At 36.2% G+C, this 20,920-nt stretch overlaps 1 protein-coding gene across 3 annotated transcripts in view; it reads right to left on the bottom strand.

Annotated features, from left to right (window-relative positions):
* SEPSECS (Sep (O-phosphoserine) tRNA:Sec (selenocysteine) tRNA synthase) overlaps positions 1-20,896 on the bottom strand; it is a 24,089-nt gene extending 3,193 nt beyond the window's left edge. Inside the window, exons 1-10 of one of the 3 annotated variants that reach the window (XM_017727548.1) lie at positions 20,756-20,893; positions 19,706-19,860; positions 17,364-17,482; positions 17,117-17,275; positions 16,407-16,560; positions 12,009-12,111; positions 9,156-9,285; positions 8,942-9,033; positions 1,798-1,891; positions 1,106-1,196 (exon numbers count right to left, since the gene is read on the bottom strand). In XM_017727548.1, coding sequence (XP_017583037.1) covers positions 1,106-1,196; positions 1,798-1,891; positions 8,942-9,033; positions 9,156-9,285; positions 12,009-12,111; positions 16,407-16,560; positions 17,117-17,275; positions 17,364-17,482; positions 19,706-19,794 — 1,031 coding nt within the window. In that variant the 5' untranslated portion in view covers positions 19,795-19,860; positions 20,756-20,893. Of the gene's footprint in view, positions 1-211; positions 755-1,105; positions 1,197-1,797; positions 1,892-8,941; positions 9,034-9,155; positions 9,286-12,008; positions 12,112-16,406; positions 16,561-17,116; positions 17,276-17,363; positions 17,483-19,705 lie in introns of those variants that run through there. The other 2 variants (XM_017727549.1, XM_017727547.1) reach the window with 2 other exon arrangements.
* Between the last annotated feature and the right edge of the window lie 24 nt (positions 20,897-20,920).

The raw sequence follows: 20,920 nt of genomic DNA, 5'->3' as shown, positions 1-20,920 counted from the left end.
AGCCCTGGGAGAGGGGCCCTGAGGGCACAGACACGGGGTTTCCCTGCCCCTGCTCAGCCTCGTTCCCATGGGTTGGTTTGTGTTCCCTGCGCGGGCAGAAGGACCCTTGGTCCCGTGACTGGAACAGTTCCTGGGCAGAGCTCCGGCCATGCGGCTGGAGAAAAAAACATCTCTCTGAAACATCTAGCAAGAATCTGTCTGTCCATATATATTTCCTTTCCACGGGACTCCTGGTTTGATATATGCGTGTTGCAGGATCCCCACTGCAACAGTTAAAATTACAGGACCAGCCAAGGTTAGGACAGGCAAATTAAAAAGAGCATCTAGCCACAGTACATATAGATTTACTGTCATTCATCTGTGCAGGAAGTGGAATAATCCAAGCTAATGAAGCATACCTTCTGACGTGGAAACATTCAGCTCTGCTACAAAAAAATAACATTAAGTCTATGGCAGAAATGAGCATGGCAGCAGTAATATTCAGATTAAGGAATGCTGCCAAAACAAATTTTAAATCATTCTCTTCTTCTAAAAAGGTTTAAACCAAAACCATTAAAAATTATTTGGCTTGCATTTTATTGTAACAGTGTCTCTAAGAATAAATTCAGCTCAGACTGGCTTAGGTTATAGTTTTTAAATTTTTTTATTTTTAACACAATTAGTTCAAGAAAGCAATTTTTTTTTCCATTTTACAAAAAGTTATGTAGGATATTGGAAGCTTATTCCCTTGACATCCAGCATAACCATATTTGTGCTGCAATAAACAAAACAAAGATCTTACACATAAACTACACGATCAGACAACATCTGGAAACTAAATGAAACCAAGGGAGACTAGGGAATAACGACACTAAATTAAAGGGGAATAGATTATCTATTTAGGTTACCAAAGTTGACATAGGAAGCCTCACTGCTAACTCAGGCAGGGAGACATTACTAGTCTATAACAGTGATGAAGAAGGGTGATTGCTCTCTAACTTGTTATTGTCAGACTGCCTTTTGTAATCATGATACAATTGGTATAAAACACTTACAGGATTTCATACAATATATGCTAATACACCCCCCACAACTCCCTAGTTTTTTTAATTCATAGTATCCTTACCTTGCTCCAGAAACTTGTCTTGTGAAAAGCATAGATCCAAGCTGGGTAACAGCAGCATCGTTAGTTTCATCTAGATTCTTCAGTGACATGGCTAAAGTAACATAAGGTCAGGTTAAAACTGCTACAAAGCTGCTTTTTCTCCAAAGAACCACCACAAATGACAAGTGCTTTCCAATAGCAATAATCTAGCCAAATATTTGTGTTCACATACAAAGAAAAAAAAGAAACACTACATAGAATAATTTTTGATTTTTCCACAAGCTGTCATAGATTATTCTTTGGTTAGACTATATGCAGATTCTACACAGGTGGGCATTTTTATTTTGGTGTTCAGCAGAAATTCTGGTTAGAACAAATACCTTGAGTAGGAATTCCATATTCTCTTTTACAACACTAAGATGATGAGTAAAATAATCATACCCTAATTTATTTTTAAATCTACCTTTTATAAAGTATTACTACATGCTAACATCTTCTGCCTGTCTTCAATTAATTTGTGTCAAATGAATATGTTGGACAGGAGCAAAATAATGGGTCCAAGTTACTACTCTACTTTTATAGTAGGTTACCTTATTGGGTTCAATTTAGTAGAGTGTAGTGATGTTTAAATACATAGGAATGGTATGTGAAAGTGCATTATGAATCCACAGTATATTAGTTTTTTTTTTTTAAGTTAAAACCCCAATAATTACCTAAGGAAATGGGATTATGTGGTGTCTCTAACAGTCTCTCATTGTGGTTATCTGCCAGCTTCTTCAGCTCACATGAAAGATACAAAAACATCTCCTGAAAAAAAAAAAAGCAGTATTTTTTATTATTAGCTATCAAACAGAGAAAATAGTACCTATTTCACAAAACTGTTAAGTCTCCATTACATCCTACAGGTGCTCAGATGATTCTCTTTTCATGTGTACCAAGTAAGTGGATCAGACAATTCTCTGAAATAATTCTATAAAGGAAACAGCTCCATTTCCTGAACACTGTTCTTATCTCTAAAGCTGATACACAAGTCTCTATCTGGTCTAATATATATGCTTGGGATGTCATTTATTCTCTCTGTGGCCCTGAAACCTAGGGAGGTAAAAAATCTTGAAGAGATTCCCACTGCACAGCAGGTCTTACCCCACCCCACTTGTCAAGAGCCTTCCTGTGTCCCAGCCCCTCTAAGCCACTGAGAACGAACTGTTACCATCACAGATGGCCACGTTATGGCAAATGGCTCCTCACTCTGTCTTCTCTCCATTAATACATTCCAGACTAAAAGCAGTATATTCTGTTGCCATGTATCACACAATCACATTTCCCACTAGTGCAGAGACTTCTTTTTTTGTATGACAATAAAAATCCAGTCTCTTAAAGAGGCTATGAGTATACATTTGACTGTATTTTGTTTCACACAATACACACTCTCCTGAATATTCAGCTCTGTTGAGCAGTCTGTCCTTTTCTTGGACCCCCCTCCTGTTCAAGCTGACTGTAAGAATGGAAATATCTGAATTTCTGCTATCACTTAATTGGATTGCACCTTTACTGTGAAAGTGTCATAAGACTGAGACTCATAAATACTTTGGGCCCGGATACAAGTCACACTGCACATAAAAGGCTGTTTCTCTTACTTCATCTGTATTTTATATCCTCCCTCTTCCCCAGTAGTAATCTATGACAATTGCTCATGCTCTTTCTCAGTTTAATATATTCCTCTTCAGATATCAGCTCAAAACACTTATGGACACAGTGAGAATAAACACCATTCTTCTTATTGTATGCTTTAGCTTTTTTTCCATCCTTTTTAATGCTTAGTCTCTCATAAAAACTAGCAAAACCATACAGACACCGGGTAGCCTTTTTAGAAGATATTAAACACCAGATTTCTCCTCTTTCAGGCCATAAAAATTGTCCTGCTTATCTGCTTCAGTGTGCCTGCCTGTTTAAGCATCCTCATCAATTTCTGGACCTGACAAGTGATTTTTCATTCTTTAAATAGAATTACCTCTTCTGTTTGTAGACCAGTATCCTGCTTTGACCTGTGGACTCTGACAGATACAAATTACAGCTTGTGATCAAAATTATGCTTTTGAACAGAACCTCCCTAAGGTCTTATGAAATCAAATGAGCTTTGTGGTACCTAAGTTAGAAGAATGTTACAGCTGCTTTTCTTGAACCACTGCAGGAAACCTCGTCTCCCTTCATGAGCGACTAAATGAACACAGCTCCCCACCTGTACTTCCTAATACCACAGAACGAATTCAGGAGAGAAAAAAGTACCCTCCTACTGTCTAAATAAATTAGGCTATTGATACAACTATCCACAAAAACATAAAGCTTCTGTAATACTTGAAAAAACAAAAAAATTGGGGAGGTATATATGTTTAATTATCAGAACTGGAAACCTGTGAAAAATCATTCTTGTTTCCCATAAATCAAGTGATTTTATGGTTTCAGTCCAGAGTTTATTTACAGTTCACTCAGAGAAGTTGAAAAATATTTATGTTTCAGATGTTCAGACACTTTTGCCTTTCCTCTGGTCCCTCACTGTATATAAGCATATTATTCATTTGTTACTTTCCATAATACGCATCACTAATGTGCTAGCCATTTTATTAGCTTTTTTTTTGGAATACAAATCATAAATTAATTTGTGCTCCCTCTGCTGGCTACTGACTCCTAAAACTGAAGCAAAGTATTATAGAAATAGACATAAATTGTGCCTACTATGGATATATTACTGGTGAAATTAGTACTGAGAAAAAATATGCTGGAACAAGACCAATTTTCAAAAAATATTTGTGTGTTGTATCTAGGGAATTCTCTGATAAATCTCTTTAGTATTGCTGAAAGGAATACTGGAAGTATTACTGAAAGCTGGTATAAAAAGTTACCACTGCATAAAAGTATTAAATTTAATTAAATCTTTTCAATGAAATTAGGTTACTAGATGAGCCTTTACATACATAGGAATTTGTTAAAACAAAAGAAAATGGAAAGATGGCAAAAAAAAAATCCAAGTATGTATTTTCATCAGTTTGACTGAAGCTACATGAACATAAATTCAAAGTTTCCTCTTTTTATGAACAACGCTATTTTGCGTCTTTCCATTGGAAGCCCTCTAGATATTTTATAGTTTCAGAAGTTTGTTGCAAAATAGATTAACTGCCTTTCCAAAAAATGGATTAAAGCAATATTTTTGTGAGGTCAAATCTATAACCAACCTCCATTATAAAATATTTCTCTTATATGGAAAATTTATAAGCACCCTAAGCAATTATATATAATTGAGCTCTTACATAATAGATTTTCTGTAGCAGGCACTCAAGTTTTCTCCAATGAACCCAACTATTATGCTAAAGTTACACTGAGCAACCCAGGCACTAAATGTCAGTTAAGTTTCATTATTTAATTCACTCTTTTACCTTAGAAACATATCACAAAAACTCATTATGCTAGAGAAATGAATGCTAAACTATGTGGAAATGTCTTTCACTTCTGGTTCTTCCAGCACCTAAGCCAACAAAACACCTTAAAAAGCAAAGAACAAGTCAACAACACTGTATGCATCAAATATGCCAAATAACTCAATGGTTTGGTCAAAACAGTGTACTTTCACATACATATACACAAATATTTTCAAGAAGTATTGTAACAATCATCAAAAATATTTGAATCATACTATATTTACATTATAAAACTATTTTTAATAGAACCTACCCTAGTATGGGTGATTCTTCATTTGTTGCTCCATTGTGATAGGCACTATTATTGCAAATGAAAATAACCAGAGAGAAACAAGTAAGGAAAAAGCCAGTAACTCCAGAGAAAAAGAAGATAGGGGTAATAAGCTATCAGTCCCCTACCAGCTGACAAAGAGGCAGCTGATGAAGGCCAGAAAAGTTTTTGTGCAGGGTTGAAACTATCCTAGCTGGCTCTAACCACCTGTAACACTCTGCCTTCCTCCCCATGTTACTCTCATTTGAAGAGACAAGCTGTCCTCAGGGAACAGCCACAGAGCTGCTTATGGCAGGGTAGAGGACACTGCACAAGAGTCATTTTACAGCCTCTTCACACTAGACACAGACTGCCAGCTCTCCTGTGCTTGCCTGAGACTGATCTGGTCCCATCTTACTTTGCAGCAGCAGCTGTTTTATAATGCAACCATCACAGCCTCTGCTCTGCTTTGTGCCTCAGAATGCCCAGCTGCATCCAAGCTGTGATCTGACCAGGCCACTTGGTGCACCACGCCACCCGTCAGAGAAGCTGCAGTGCTGAGCATGGACACCTACCAGCAGATAAGAGCCTAGAAGAAGCCTTACTTAACTGAAATGCAGCCAAACACATGACAAGATATTTGTGTTTGTGTGTCACACCTGCATATACCACATACCCCCTCAGATTCTGTTGCATTGCAGGAATTTTGTTCTGGATTTATACCAGAAAGTTTTAAAAATACGGAATTAATTACAGAACCTTTAAATCTTTACATCATCTGTATCTAACATAAGCGTAATCTAACAGAAAGTGCCCAGTAAGTCTTGCCAATCTGATTTGGTAACGGTCACAAGTTTTGGTAACTCACAATTTTTAAAGGTCTTTCTTAAAAACAGCAATCAACACATTTTCTCTTCAGCATTTGCAGGACCTTGAGTTCAGGGTCCCTGTGACCCATACTTCTCCAACACAGGCTATAAGAATGGAGGCCTCTCTGAAATTTCCATCATGTTTGGCACTTGTTTAACTACACAACACCATATAAAACAGTTCATTTAAACTCATTTGCCTCCAGCTACTCTGAAGTTTGAATATGGTTTGAATACATATACTTCACATGAGGAAAATCCTACAATATTCTCATGTTTGATATGCTACAGTGTAGCAAACCGACTAGAAAAAAAAAGAGGAGCAACAAATGTCTATCTCACTTTGAGAATAGCTGATCTTTTTTACATTTTTAATATCCCTCATGAAATGGCTTTCCTCTTCTTCCATCATAAGTAGAGCAGCAATACAAACTCACACTGAACTGTACAAATAATTTATTCCAATCAGAACAACTACATCAATGATAACTCATGAAACATAAACCCAGTATTTTACTGAATTGTAAAACCCAAACAATTTCCTCCCACTCTGTGTGATTTTAAATATTTTAGATACATAGTCCATAAGGACATAAAAATAACTCCAGTTTTAATCTCAGAAAGTATGCAGACAGATGGATACCAATATGAAAAGCTCTATCACATCCCACAGTAACAGAGAAATGCGTTTAAGAAAATGATAATTATCTTGATTGTTAGATTAAAGAAAGTCTAATGAGGAAATCCGTAACTGCTGAAAACAAAACAAAACCATCACCTCTTCAATAATACAGGTAAAATAATTAGTTAAGTCGATTAAAAGGACCATATTGGAAAATAGCAGGTATTAAACCTGGTCTGTAGAGTTCTGAATGTAAACCCTGAATGTAGGGTTCTTGCTCTCCATAAAATTTGACATGACAACTAAGCCTGTTGTTCATGCCATTACACAGTGCAACAACTATATTTACTTCACATGGCCTGGTTTAGACACACACATACATATATGAAAATAGCAACTTTTATGACCTAGAAATGTAAAATAGGGGACATAACATAACCTGTACTGAGGCATCGAAAGTTGCTATAAAAACATGACCTTTACATAATGTTATGAGCTCCTTAAAAGCAAAGATATTAACAAATTTGACTATGGACCAGCTGTTATCTGCATTGCAAAAGGACCTAGAATTGCCTACTGAGATCAGAAAACCACTGTTCTAACCATCACATAAAAGTATAAAAAGGAATTCTGAAAATTCAGTACTCCTTCATATCACAACATATAATCTCATACTCTTGGACAATTGCACACTCCACAACTTCCAGCTTGTCAGAAAAATCCCACGCCATGTATACGCTCCTCTCCCTCTTAAAATTTCTTCCCTTCCTGTATTAAACAGCTAATCTGTGTAAAAGAAAAACTGGGCAGATTATTTCTTCCTTGCTTGTGCGAGACAAATCTCTTCTCAGTAATATTCTGGTCTGTCTGGCCTAAGCTCAAATAACCTGAAGTAACACCCACACAAATGAGGATCAGGCAAAAAGAGAAAGAAAAAAAAAATACCTGAAGCTTTTTATAGCTGATTTTTTTTGTGTGAGTAGGTGCAGCTGCACCAGTATAGAAAGGAGTACTCAATGTCAAGCTATAAATAGTTCCTGCTGGAAGCTTAACAGCTCTGCCTCTGCTTCCTCAGAGTACAGGCAATAAACTATCCCTATTGCATTTTTACAATTCAGGAACAAACACATTCAAGCAAAAATGTTTCTATTTCTATAGCAAATCCAATAAAAGAAACATATTTATGCCGTATAAAGGCTCTGTTTATCGAGAATACTCACATTTGAAATAAAAAGACCTGAAGTTGTAAAAATATAATACTTTATTCACTTCAGAATTCTACTTCCAAGAAAATGAGATGACTCAAAGTATACAGCTATTCATTAAGACATTTATGAAAAAACTATTATTTATGACTTGGACAATATTTCTACTGTCCTTTATACATCTGCTACTGGTAAAAATCTAGCATCAAAATCAGCTTTGTAGAAAACAATAAATTCACTTTAGATTCCTTTGGACAAAAGAGTAAAGGGGAAAAAATACAATTTGCTTTTAATGAAGACACAAAACATACATGGCAATACATACAACAGTCCGCAACAAAATTTTGCAGTAGACGCAAAAGTGGTAACTGCTTTCAGTGTTTCACAAGCTGTTCTCACTTTAGTTGCACAGATCACTTCTTAGTCACTGTAAGGCCACTAAGTTGGTTTGGTTTTCTATAGTCTAGCTATTCCTATGGCATCTCAGTTCCAGTACAGAATTTATGGATGCCTCTATAAGCAGCTAGAAATTAGTCAAAGCATCCAGAACTACTGCTCTGCCACATAATCAGAGACAGCAGCAAGCTGTTTCAGCAGGAAACAATCGGAACATAGTTTTCAAATAAAATAATGAAACAGATAATGCATAGTTAAAAATTATTAATGTAATAGTACTTAATTCACAGCATTTCCTTATATAAAGCCTCTATAAAAAGAATCTTCTGTATTACTACATAAAGAGAGAAAAATCCGGTATGTATTTATTCCAGAATTAAGGATAACTCAAGATATACAAATTCCAACCTGACATCCACTGGATTTTTGTGCAGTGCAATTATACCGAACTTAAAACCCATAGTCTGTGAAAAGCAGAGAAGAAACTTAGCTGTGTGTCTAGATGAATACCTAAAATGACAATACTTTCCTCTTTTTGTGGCAATGCACAGTATTTATAACCCAACCAGAAGCTGTGAATCTCCAGAGAATGTGGTACAGAAACATTTAATTAAGCACTATTATAGCACAAAGGCACAACAGGGACAAAAGAGGAAGAGCACAGACCCTGGGTTACTCTGAGTGTCCAATCTCCTGTCCTTGAAGCAGTGTGACCATGATAACACAGTACAGTATTTCTCCATTTAAGTTTTTGTGGACAAAATTCTACTATATTAGTCACACTTTGGAACAACAAATATGAATACTGTACAAGATAGTACAGGACCTCAGTTTAGCTTCCTGGTTTGAACAAACAACAACATGGAAATCATGCTTACTCGTGAGCACCATTTAGACAAGAAGTAATTATATCAGACTTTCCAGATTCAGACTAAGTTCAATAGCTTTCTAGACAGAAACTGGATTTACTATACAAAGCAGTTTTGCAACAAGACTTTGTTACAGCTGACTTCAAGAAAATACTGCTTGCCAAAAAGCTTACCTTTCTCTCTTTCAGTAACTTTTTGTAGCCACTGGTTCCCAGAGACAGAAGTGTAATGAGAACATCTAAAGAAGGAGATGCAGATGCTCTTCCTGAAAAAAAACCCCAATATACAGATTAAAGTGGCAAAAATAAATTTTATGTGAAAGAGAGCTGATAATCAAGTTTTCTACAGTTATTTTGTATGGCTGAAATCAGTCCATGAACTAGTTACCTGGATACATTTTGCTGATCTCCTGAATGAAGGACTCGCTGAAGCCAGCAATGATAGCACCACCTACTGGAACCATAAAGTTTTTGTCCAAGCTCTGAACAAAAGCATCTATTCTGCCAACTCGAGCACCCTTTATCAAAAAGGACAAAAAATAAAAGCCACAGCATACATTAGAAAAAAAAGGAAACGCGATAGCATCATAACTATATAAAAGTGTGGCTAAAATAAATATAATACCTGAAACTCTCAGATACTGCATTTCTGATCAAACATAAAAATCAGGGTATTATGTTTTTTTAAGCACTGCTTACTATTACTACCGTTGTCTGCTTAACATAGTACCTTACAAATTCCCATGTTGCTGTGATTTAAAATATCAGGTTTAGTTCCTGCAAGTCTAAGTGTAGCTTCTTTTCAACAACAACCAAAAAGAAACCCCTCAAAATTTAACAGGAATTACACAGTTAAAACTGTTAAACCCCAAACACTTTCTACAAGTCTCACAATAAAAGGCTACAAGTTAATGCGTCATTAGCAAAGCTTTTTTCAATACTGTCCTGGGTTGCAGTGTATTCTATTACCATCCCCATCAGCCGTTGAAATCAGGTGGGGCGGTGTTTCCTTGCCTCCTCCCCCCAGACTATCTTTCTGTTAATTGCCCATCATTGTCCTGCCGCCTGACTCAGAGATAACTCCCTCCGGACTATCTTCTGTTAATGAGCCTAATCAACACTTTGCCTCATGACTCGTTACCCCACTGTGAGATGCTCCACCCAGAGGGAGAAATCAAGCATCCCATTGTGGATATAAGCTGAGGCTGAACACCAGAGACACCGGGCTTCCCACTGGATTTCCAGAGGACAGGAGCTACACAGCCACCATTGGACTTCCTGAGGAAGAGCAGACTGTTTTACTACAGGATCACTGCTTCAGAGGACTGCAGCCACCATTCTACCAGACTGCTACCACCACCCTGCCTAACAGGGTGTCAGGTTGTACCTTGACTCTGTCAGTTTGACAGTGTTTTCTTTTACCTTTTTTTTTCCCCTTTTCTTTAATTTCCATTAAATTGTTATTCTGACTTGGTGCCTCCCACTGGTTTGTTTTCAAACTAGTACAAATACATACATAAATTTGCAATAAACAAACAGGCTTGTTACAGCACTCCTTCTAAGGCTGCTTTCAAAATCAAGATTCAAGTAACTTCTTATAGCAGACATCCCCCACATCCTTATACCTAACCACACATATTTTCAAAGGAAATAATGTAGATTCTGCAGTACATCTTCAATTTGAGTAGCATGCAACTGTGAGCTGTACAATTTAAAAGTATGCAGCATAAGAGAACCTGAAAAGTAGGTTAAACTCCATACATATTAAAATACATGCAAATACACATATTTTCAAGACTACATACTAAATGCAAGAAGTAGAAACAGAGTTAATACCTATGGCAAATAGACTGAAAAAAGCAGAGCCAACTAAACCTCATTTATTAGTTCTATGTTTTGATAGCTTAATGCACAGGAGATAGGAAGAAGCACTCCAAGTTTGTCAGCTTTTTGATGGGAACATGAATGCCAGCAGCTACCATTTGATTTAATTGACAGGCGACCACCAGAGGAAAAGCACAACATGAAATGGTCTCAAAAGCTTTTTCCTGTGGTACTCTTGCAAGTTCTATTCACACTGTGCTCAGCATGTACATATTCCTAAGTACTCATTAATAACTACTTTCACATAAACAGAAAATTTTCTAGCACACAAAATAAACTTTGTAAAAAAAGGCAAAACAAATCAGAGCTCAAATGTATACATTTGCATAAGCAAGGAACAAACAACCTACCAAGTCTAGAAAAAATACAGAAACAAACCACAGTAAAAATTCTATTTGTAGCATTATAGTCTGAAATGTTTATCATTAGAACATTTCATGCAGCAAAACCCAGCATTTCCACAGCCTCATTCATGTTAGTTTTTCACTAAACTTGTGCAAATTAAATACAATAAACACGTCCTAAGTACATTACAAATAAATCATATACCATTTTCTGTTTCATAAACTCCCTCAGTCTTTCAAGATTTAGAAATGCCAACATGATATTTCTGTCACAATTGTACATTAAACTAAGCAATGTCTTAGCAATCAGAAAAAAAGATGACTAGCATATTTAAAATTACTAATAGTTCAGAATCCTCTGGATTCTATTAAAATTTAACCCCCTATTCTTTTGAATAGGTAACAGAAAAGAGAATATTGAAGAACAATGCACATACAATACAATGAGGAAAAATGCAAGAACTCTGTTTCACAATTGATTTGACTGATTATCAAGCAACATCCTCTTCAAACTAAACAGAAATGAAACTTTTTTGAACATAACATTGAACTTAAACCAGTTTCCTCAGCCATTCTCTGTGCCAACAATATTTTAACAGTGACAACATCTATCAAGTGCTGCTGTAGAATCCTGCAATTGAAAATCTGTAACTCATCCCGTTGAAGGCTTAATTTCTATTCAGGTATGATCCATTATGCCACTTTTAGTCAACAACATAAGGAAATATTTTAAGAAAGCTTATTAAGGACATTTTTCCATTATGAAAGACACATGAACATACACAAAACCTAAATAAATTTAGGGTTACATAAAAAGCACATAATAGAAACAACTATTATGTTTAAATTCTATTTTTGTCTGTTTTGCTTTCTCAGAAAATTGTTCAAATATCAGACATGCATGGGATTACTCTCAAAGCTACAAAGTATCTCATAAAATTTGCTAGGTTGTCTACAATCACAGATTTACTTATACTTGCTAAAAAATATTATTGGAAATACACAGCTCCTACCTGCTGGATAAGATGCATACATTTTGAAGACTGAAGTCCATATGCATTGTTGACAATATGTGGAATGTCATAATTAGCACAAATCACAGCCAGTTCCTCCAGCCTGAGAGCATAAAATTGTAATTTAGAGAAGCATTGATTACTGTAGTTCATCTTAGAAGTCAGACCATTAAAAGACTGAGAGGTCTACAAGGAAGTCAGAATGACCAAAGTAACTTTTTTGATTAGTACCTCAAGGCAGTATTTGTCATCTTAAGCTATAAAACTTAAGATGAAAATTCTATTGGCTTTTACATACATTGCAAATTGTTGATCTAGCCTGAGACTTTTCTTGCTTCACTTTAAGTTTTGTCTGGACACCAGTAAATATATCCCAAACCATTCTGCTTTAGATATAAGCTTTGTTTTTTGTTACTTTAATGTTAACTAACATAGCTTTAGCTAGTTACTTCTTTCTTTTTCTCTAATATTCAACGTAAAAAATAGTCTATAGTAGTTTCAAGAGTGTCTTGGGAATCAAAAGCATCCTATAACAGGAAGTTTTTACATGTTTCTGTTTATTTCAAAGAACTAGCATTCGATCCTTTGGCTGGAATCTCACTTGCATGTTTCTGACAAACTGATTAGGAGAAAAGAAATTCTTTAAAGGACTGGAGGGCCCTCAAATGTCTGAATGTGGACATCAACAAATTGAAAATTTTTTCAGCTGTTTACTCTTCACTTGCCTTTAGAACCCCCTGAAATCACAGTGAGCTCAACCTGTATTGATTAATCAGTCAAATTAAGATTTATGCAAGCACACTGATAATTTAAAGTAAGATCATTCGGCATTTTAAGCATACATATATGCAGTAGCCTTTTCTGAAGCACTCCAATCATGCTGTATTTTTAAAAAAATTACTCATGATTTTCCCCAAACTTTTGGATGTATTTTGAAATAGAATCTATTTGAAAAAAATTAGGCAATATAAAATAATTTAAAGTGATGATAAAGGTAATATTACCTTTAAAAAAAAAATCAGGAAACTCTACTTCCAATGCATTTTTACTCTATCTCCTTCTGTACAGCTTCTCACTGTAATTTACTGACATACATATAAAATGTGACGGAGTATGAAAATGTTTTCCAAGAGGTGGCATTCCTTTGCATTCTATTTCTATTATATTGTCTGGTGTTGCTCTGCAATGCAAAATTCTGCTGCAAGTGTCATTAAATTTCCTTAGGAAATCATCATCACCATATTATCTTTAAAAAATCAAAAGTACTTTATGATTAGGAAACACCAGTAATATAATGTACATACTGATCTTCTACAGTCAAGATATTTGTCAGGTGCTGCATGTTCAATAATTTTTCACATTTATCAACACAGAATCACAAAATATTCTGAGTCAGAAGGGACCCACAAAGATCATCAAATCTAACTCCTGGCCCTGCACAGCACAATCCCCAAGAGTCACACCATGTGCCTGAGAGCACTGTCCAAATGCTTCTTGAACTCTGCCAGGCTTGGTGCAATGACCACTTCCCTGGGGAGCCTGTTCCAGTGCCCACCAACCCCCAGGGTGAAGAACCTCTTCCTGATATCCAACCTAATCCTCCCCTGACACAACTTCAGGCCATTCCCTTGGGTCCTGGCACTGGGACCACAGAGGAGAGATCAGTGCCTGCCCCTTCTCTTCCCCTTGTGAGGAAGTTGTAACTGCAGTGAGGTCTCCCCTCAGTCTCCTCCAGGCTGAACAGACCAAGTGACCTCAGCTGCTCCTCATATGGCTTCCCCTCATTAACAGAATACTTGAGGAAACATAACAATATGTAGGGCAAAGCTTTTGCCTTCTGATCTGCTGCTTCTTAGACTCATTCCTCACCTTCTAGAGAGACTCAAAGGAACATAGTTTCCCTCTTACATGCTTCTTTTCAAGCACAGGCAGAGAATTTCACCAAACTAGAAACACAGAGGGTATACAGCTATGTATGTTCATCTTTCTCACTTCTTGAAAATTAAAGGAGCAATAACCTATCTTCTACAAGTACTGAAAACAGAAAAGTCTTTTTTCCTAAAAATATTCTATTGAACAATTAGATCCATTTTGCAATACAGAGTGAGAATGCTAAAGTTTGAAGAGAATGTGATAGTATGCAAGAGAAGCAATCAATAAACAGCACCTGTCTGTACCTGCACCTGCTTCCAAGGCCTAGAATGCAGCATTGAAAATGCTACTAATCATATGATTAAAATAAAGCATTAATTTAAGTTCGCTACTGAAGTTCCAAATAGTCACAAATAGAGAAATATTTCCCAGTTTATTCTTCCTTTCTTTCTCTCCTGTTTGTTAAAGTTAATGAAAAGAAAGCTTTGTTCTTTTTTTCTACTACTGAAAAGTAAAAAGATACAGAATTCTGCTAAGCACATAAACCAATTGAAAAGGACACTTCTCCCCTTTGGTTCTCTTAAATACAGTAGTTCTAGAAACACCTCACAGCAACAGCAGGTAAAATACTGTCTGAGAACTGATGCCTCTCTGAGAAAGAGAGTTTATACACTAGAGAATTACTCCCACAGAGTTAAACAATACTTCAAAGGAGAGCCATAGGTACATTAGCCATAAAACTACTTAAAATTATAAAACATGACCACCACAACTAAATAAAGCCTTACAAATGCAGATATTTAAAAACAGACATTTAAAACTGCACCCTCCAGAAATGCTGTCAAGGTTTTCCTTCCTACAGGAAGATGAAGGTTATGGCCTTCAACAGTTGACAGTTTCCTTTAAACAGAAAGTACATTCAAATCTTCCTGTATCTGTGGTATATCATAACATAGTGCCACTACCTAATAATTCATCTCTTAGTGGTAGAGGACAAAACAATCGCAGCATGTCAAAAAGAGGAAGCAGATAAGGAGAAGGTTCATTTACCCAAGCTGTAAAACAGACCATTCAATTTTGATAGCTGTGATTTAAGTTAGACAATAAATCTGCAAGTCAACTTCAAGCAATGTTCATAGTATTCTGACAGAATTAGATAGTTTTAACTCTCATCTTTCCCTCTAGCAGCAAGGTTAACCTATGATGAATACCGGGGCTTTTTTTAAGCTACGAAAAGAAAGTGAAATATATCTTTACTTGCCACATTTCAGAGCCAATAACATTTCTTTCCTGTTCTTGTGAATAGACAACTAATTTTTCCAAATAACGAAATAATTAACAAAGAAGCACACACTGCAGAGGAACTCTAAACAAGTGTCTTCAATTTCATGATAAATTAAAAACAGTTAAAGAGAAATTACTGAGACACTACATATAAAACCATGTTTAAAAAGTCATCCTATTAGTATTTCCTATTTCAGCAAACTACATACCAGCCCACAAAAATACACCTGTTCAGTTGTAAAACATAAGGAATTTTTTGCTTTATTTTCTTAAGCAAATAGAGAAAGCAGGTTTTGCAAATGGTCATTTTGGACAAATGACTCAATATACCAAGTACTTCAGGCACCTGTACTCCAGCAGGTGACCTTCAGATTGAGAATTATTTCATAACCAATGCACAGGTTGAAATAATGTGTCAAATATTCTATTTCCTCTCTAAAACTGCAGTGTTCATCTCAGCTTCAGCTAGAGCTTGAATGAAATCTTTGTAGCAACTTCAGAAGTTATGTGTATGGACACATAATATTAGGAAAGAATGCAATGTATTTAAAATTTGTTTTAATGGTAATTTAGCCACTGGAAGTTGTAAGTAGCATCATCATGCAATCAGGCAGCAAATAGTGAAACCAAGGCACAGCAGGGCAAATTGTATCTTACAGTCATACAACACACCTGCCCCAGATGCTTCCAAGAGTTTCCTTTCATTGGTGTATCTTAATTGCCCTTATAAACATCAGTATAATACAGGAAAGAGTAACTCAAGCTGACTTTAAATTTAGCTGTAGCTTTTTTCTTTTCTTTTTTGTAACCGTTAACAGCCTAGCAAAATTGATCACAGGCTGGAGGAGAAGAGTAGAGAAGGCAACAGGAACATTAAAACATGGCATTAGCTATGGAGCTACATTTCCTGGATTATGTCTCTCTGAGAGTCTACTTTTACTACTTCCATGAAATTTTAAGAAAACCACTAGCAAAATGACGTTAATTTCCCAACAAGAGACCATCATTAACCTCACCTATATAACATGAGAAAAACCTTCTCTGTAATTCTCACCTTTTTAATATATTTTTCTGGAAGGGGATTAAAGTACCTTTGCTAACTGTTGGCAGAAATAATTTTAGCAAGATGGATGGTCAAAACATGGAAGTTTTGGTTGGTTGGGTTTTGTTGTTGTTGTTGGGGGAGGATGTTTATTTGTTTTTACAGAAACAAATAACACACATTTTACAAAGACTGCTTACCTATCAGGTACCCTTGGAGCAAAGCAAGATGTTGTAGAATGCACACAAAGAATATTTTCAGCACCAAGAGCCTTGATTTTGGTCTCCACTGCTTCGAGGTCTGTCCGTAGCTCATCACCTTCTAATACATTTTCTATCACCACAGGCTCAAAACCTGACCAAAAAAAGCAAGACCTGAATGTAACTCAACAAATCTCTGACTAATTTTGGGGGTTGAGTTCCAGTATACGTTTGAAAAACACTTCATGATACTGTTGTTTTAATAGATGCTAACAGAAAAGACTGTGCAAATCAGACAGACTGTCATCACCTTCTGATCACAATTCCTAGGACACAAGTTTTTGCATAAATTCAAGAGAGAGAGAGAGATTTGAACCATGAGCTTTGGTTTTACATAAATCTAAGGACAGCATATTAAGCATCTTACTCTGAGGGCAAACTGTAACTTCCTTAGTATTGTGTTCTCATTTGACTACTTTATACACCTCTGTACCACAGCACACACCTGCATTTTGCAAGGCATTAGGAAGGCAGCATACATGTCTTAATTATATGTTGGAAATCAGGAGTGCAGAAATAGAGCAGAGCTACCAGGAGTTAAGCCTTTTTTGTATCTTACTGTAAGGATATGAATTTATCACTCTGATAGTTGGAAGTTTCGTATCTGTTAGAAGAACACACACTGTGTAATCAATCAGTTACCTTCTTACCTGCAGTTATCATTGATTTAAAGCAAGATTTCTGGTCTATACGAGGCCAGATAATGTATTTTGCCTTCGGTCTCTTGTGCCTCAATGTTAAAAAACACAGAGTTAGACTCATGCCTGTTGCCATAGGAACCACAAAGCAACCAGTCACTGTCCGGACACCTGCACAGAAAAAGCAAGTCAGAAATCAACATGAGGAACCCATGATGTAACTTCACAAACAACAGATATTTTTCAAATTTACACCTACCAGCCAGTTTTATAACATCCAGAACTACTGAATTAGTAAGTTTGTTCAAAAGGCTTGAACCTGCAGCCTTAGGCTGTACTGCAGAAATATCACCCGATCTTCCAATTCCATGAATCAACCTAAACAAAAGAAGTTGAAAACACACATCAAGTTTTTTCCCATTGCAATTCTTGTTGACTGAAGAGAATTTAATTTGATAAACAATTGTGGAAAACTTTGTACCCAATGCAACATCAATATCTGCCACAATGAATTCCATTTTAACAAACTACACGTATTTGTATGAAATTTTGGGGGTTTTTTTTAACAGTAGATTAACAATGTTCCTGCATGCAAGTAAAAACTTTGAGAAGACCCATAGTAGCAACATCTTTAGCATCTGGCAAGTTTACTTTTAAGTGCACCTCAGCACTTCTTGATGTTTGTTGAAACAGCATTATAAATGCTGACATGTTCAGACACACAACCAAGGAAAACAAAAATGAGTTGTCTACAGTGTAGTGTAGCATAGACATAGTGGTATTATAGATACTTTCTTGACAAATGCTTCATCTTCATGTGGCAAGGAAATAACATATACTGTGACAAATACATATACAAAGCGATACATATCTATATATACACATATATATGTATCGCTTTGCCCATCTTATACATCTTCACTTCATCTATCATTTTGCTATTCTACGTTATCTATCATGGAATACCATGTCTCTCTGCATTCTGTTTATAAATTATGGTTATATCAAACATTATTTAGTTCAGGAGTGGAGGATCCTGAAGTAATTTATAAAATACAAGCTTACAGAACTAACTTCACCCATGGCTGAAAAGTAGCAGCTGATCAAGTAAGCTAGTAACAGTATACACCTACTTATAGCTTTAATTCTGTTTTCGTCTTGGCAAAGAGTAAAATGTAGTCCAATGAGTGTATGACATTCAGAAGCATGGTTTTACAGCTTAAATTTATTTTCCTGTTTCAAGTACTAAGTTGAAATCAACAAACACTTGGTAATTAATTGAAATTTACACATAATCCTCACTCCACCTAAAATATTTTCCTCCCTCATTCTTGCTATGTTCTTAATAACTGTCTCATATCAGTACTTTTTATTTTGTGCACGTAGGTACTCCTTCCTAAGGACTAATCCTCCCTAAGACTGAACCTTTATTAAGCTAAAAGGAGAGACAGCTTGAAAACCATCTCCTGCTACCTCCATCACTCCCAAAGTCACCTGTAAAACTTATTGCAGAAATAAATGGAGGGGAGGACACCTTGCTATTGCTTACACAGGTGACGCAAGATGCCAGGTGACAGAGCTGCCCTGGAACAACAGAAGCTGAACACCAGTTCAGGCTCCCTCTGGCCAGAAGCCAGGCATGCTTTCTCCAGTGCTGTCCAAAAGCAGAACTTCCTCAGATATCCTCCCCTCCCCTACCATGCATATCCTAATCTAGAGAGCTGTACACAAAACTCAAAAAGCCAAACTGATGCATTACTGGACTTCTCCATGAACTTCTCGTGATACTGTAGGGCTTATGAAAGCCATCAAGCCTAAGTAACTCAACCTCCATAAGGTAAAGCTTACTAAATTTCTAGCCTCTGTTTTTGTGTTTATCTTTCAAGGAGAAACACCCTGGAATTTTCACTTTGTTTCACTCCCGTTGGATAAAACATCACAGCAAGGTACTCAGCACAGAACTCAAAACACATGCAAAAAAAGTATATTCGTAAAGAAATTAACGTAGCGCCTCTAAAATTATAGCATCCAACATGCCCATTAAGTGTCAGAAGGGCTACAAGCTAATAAGAGCTCTTTTTGTCTTTAGAGATCTCCTTACTTCATATAAAATCGATTATAGATGGACTGGGGTTTCCTCTACCTATCAACTAATCACATTATAAAGCTATTAACAAATACGACAACATACAAAGAGCTGTTCACTATCAATGTTCAATATTGTGCAACTACAATGTACAGTAGTTTTTAATAATATACAGATGAAAAGCTGCACCTTGTTATAAAAGACATGTATGGCATTATAGATTATTTTAAAACAGCAAGATCTCTACTTCCCTTGCAGAGGACAACTCAACTTCAGCTTATACAAATTCAGCATACAGGACATAATCCTGACAAAGCATTTTTGCTTCTTTCAAGACTTTCTAATGAGTTATTAAATGAAAATTTAATGTAGAAAGCTGTATCAATTAAATTATTGCATTATATTATTTGCCTCAAACGCTACCAAGGTCTTAGATAAACAAAACCACAATAAAATATGCCATTGGAAAGTATTAATAATAAACCTGAATAATTCAAATTGTCAATAATTTGTACCTGTAATGCCTTCGGGCAACAAGCCCTGACACCACTCTTCCTTCCCTTTCACCAACGCCACAGTTGCCCAGGAAGTTATTGCTATCCATTATAGCAAGTTCATGAAGAAACAATTCAATGGTACTTTCATCCCATCCATCTTCAGGACATTTCCCCTTAATAATATAAAAGTAAATACAAAACTTGGAAATGAAAAATGAACAAAACTTAATGCAACTTGTTTGATTATTGTTACTCTCCTTTTTCATGCTAAACAGCAGTTTGTATTTTCATTATGCTCTTTTATACTATCTAATGTTATGAACCTGTATTCAGAGAAAAGTTAAATAATGATTTTTCCATGTATTAAGTACAAGTACATTAGCATACCCCAACATTAAAACAATCAGGATATTTTTCACCTTCAAGTGTTCTTTATGGTACACACAAAACCACTGCAGGGCATACATATTAATTACTCCCTACAAGACTATAGATTATTTGATGTATTCTCTAGACATGATGTACAACTAGAAGAATTCAACAGAGAAAACTGCACAAAAGGGAATATATTCAGATATTAGAGAACCAAAAACAGGAGCAGAAGGGAAATACAGTTTTAATGTAACACATCTTCCTATCTACGCATTTTCCTTTCTAGTTATTATCTAATAGGGAAGGAAACCATTTCCAAAATATGTCAAAACCCGCAACCAGAAACATGCTCTTTCTTGTGCTCTTTACTGCATTAACAACTGCACCCATCTTTGCCAATTGCAGACTCTCAAAGGACAGGGACTCATAAAACCATGAAGATTGTTATAGGTCCAGAGGATTTTTCAAATGCCCCAGTAACAAAACAGCTAGTTCAGTAAATCTGATTAGTTTCTGAAGTGTAGTATCAAAGTTAAGTTGGAAACAGTCGATGACATGACCGAGGATGCTCAAGAACCGAAATATTTGCTAATTCATTGACAATGATTTTTATACGCTGGAAGCAATGAAATACATTGCTTTGGCACCTTACAGGTATCACTTTTTACCTCGTGTAACAATGTGTTAATATCTTACTGTTTTAAAACATTCATTTAACCGTTCGCTGTGCCTTTCTCGGCAAATGCACAACCCAGGGCAGTATTTTTTTTTTTTTCCTCCCAAACGCGGCCTTTTGCTCTGCGGCTCCGTAAGGTTTCTCCCGAGCCGCCGGCCGGACACCGCGGTGGCGCCGTGCCAGAG

Source organism: Corvus brachyrhynchos, unplaced genomic scaffold (genome assembly GCF_000691975.1).
Source record: "Corvus brachyrhynchos isolate BGI_N302 unplaced genomic scaffold, ASM69197v1 scaffold80, whole genome shotgun sequence".
NCBI classification, from domain to species: domain Eukaryota; kingdom Metazoa; phylum Chordata; class Aves; order Passeriformes; family Corvidae; genus Corvus; species Corvus brachyrhynchos.
This window is presented reverse-complemented; position numbering and strand designations above follow the sequence as displayed.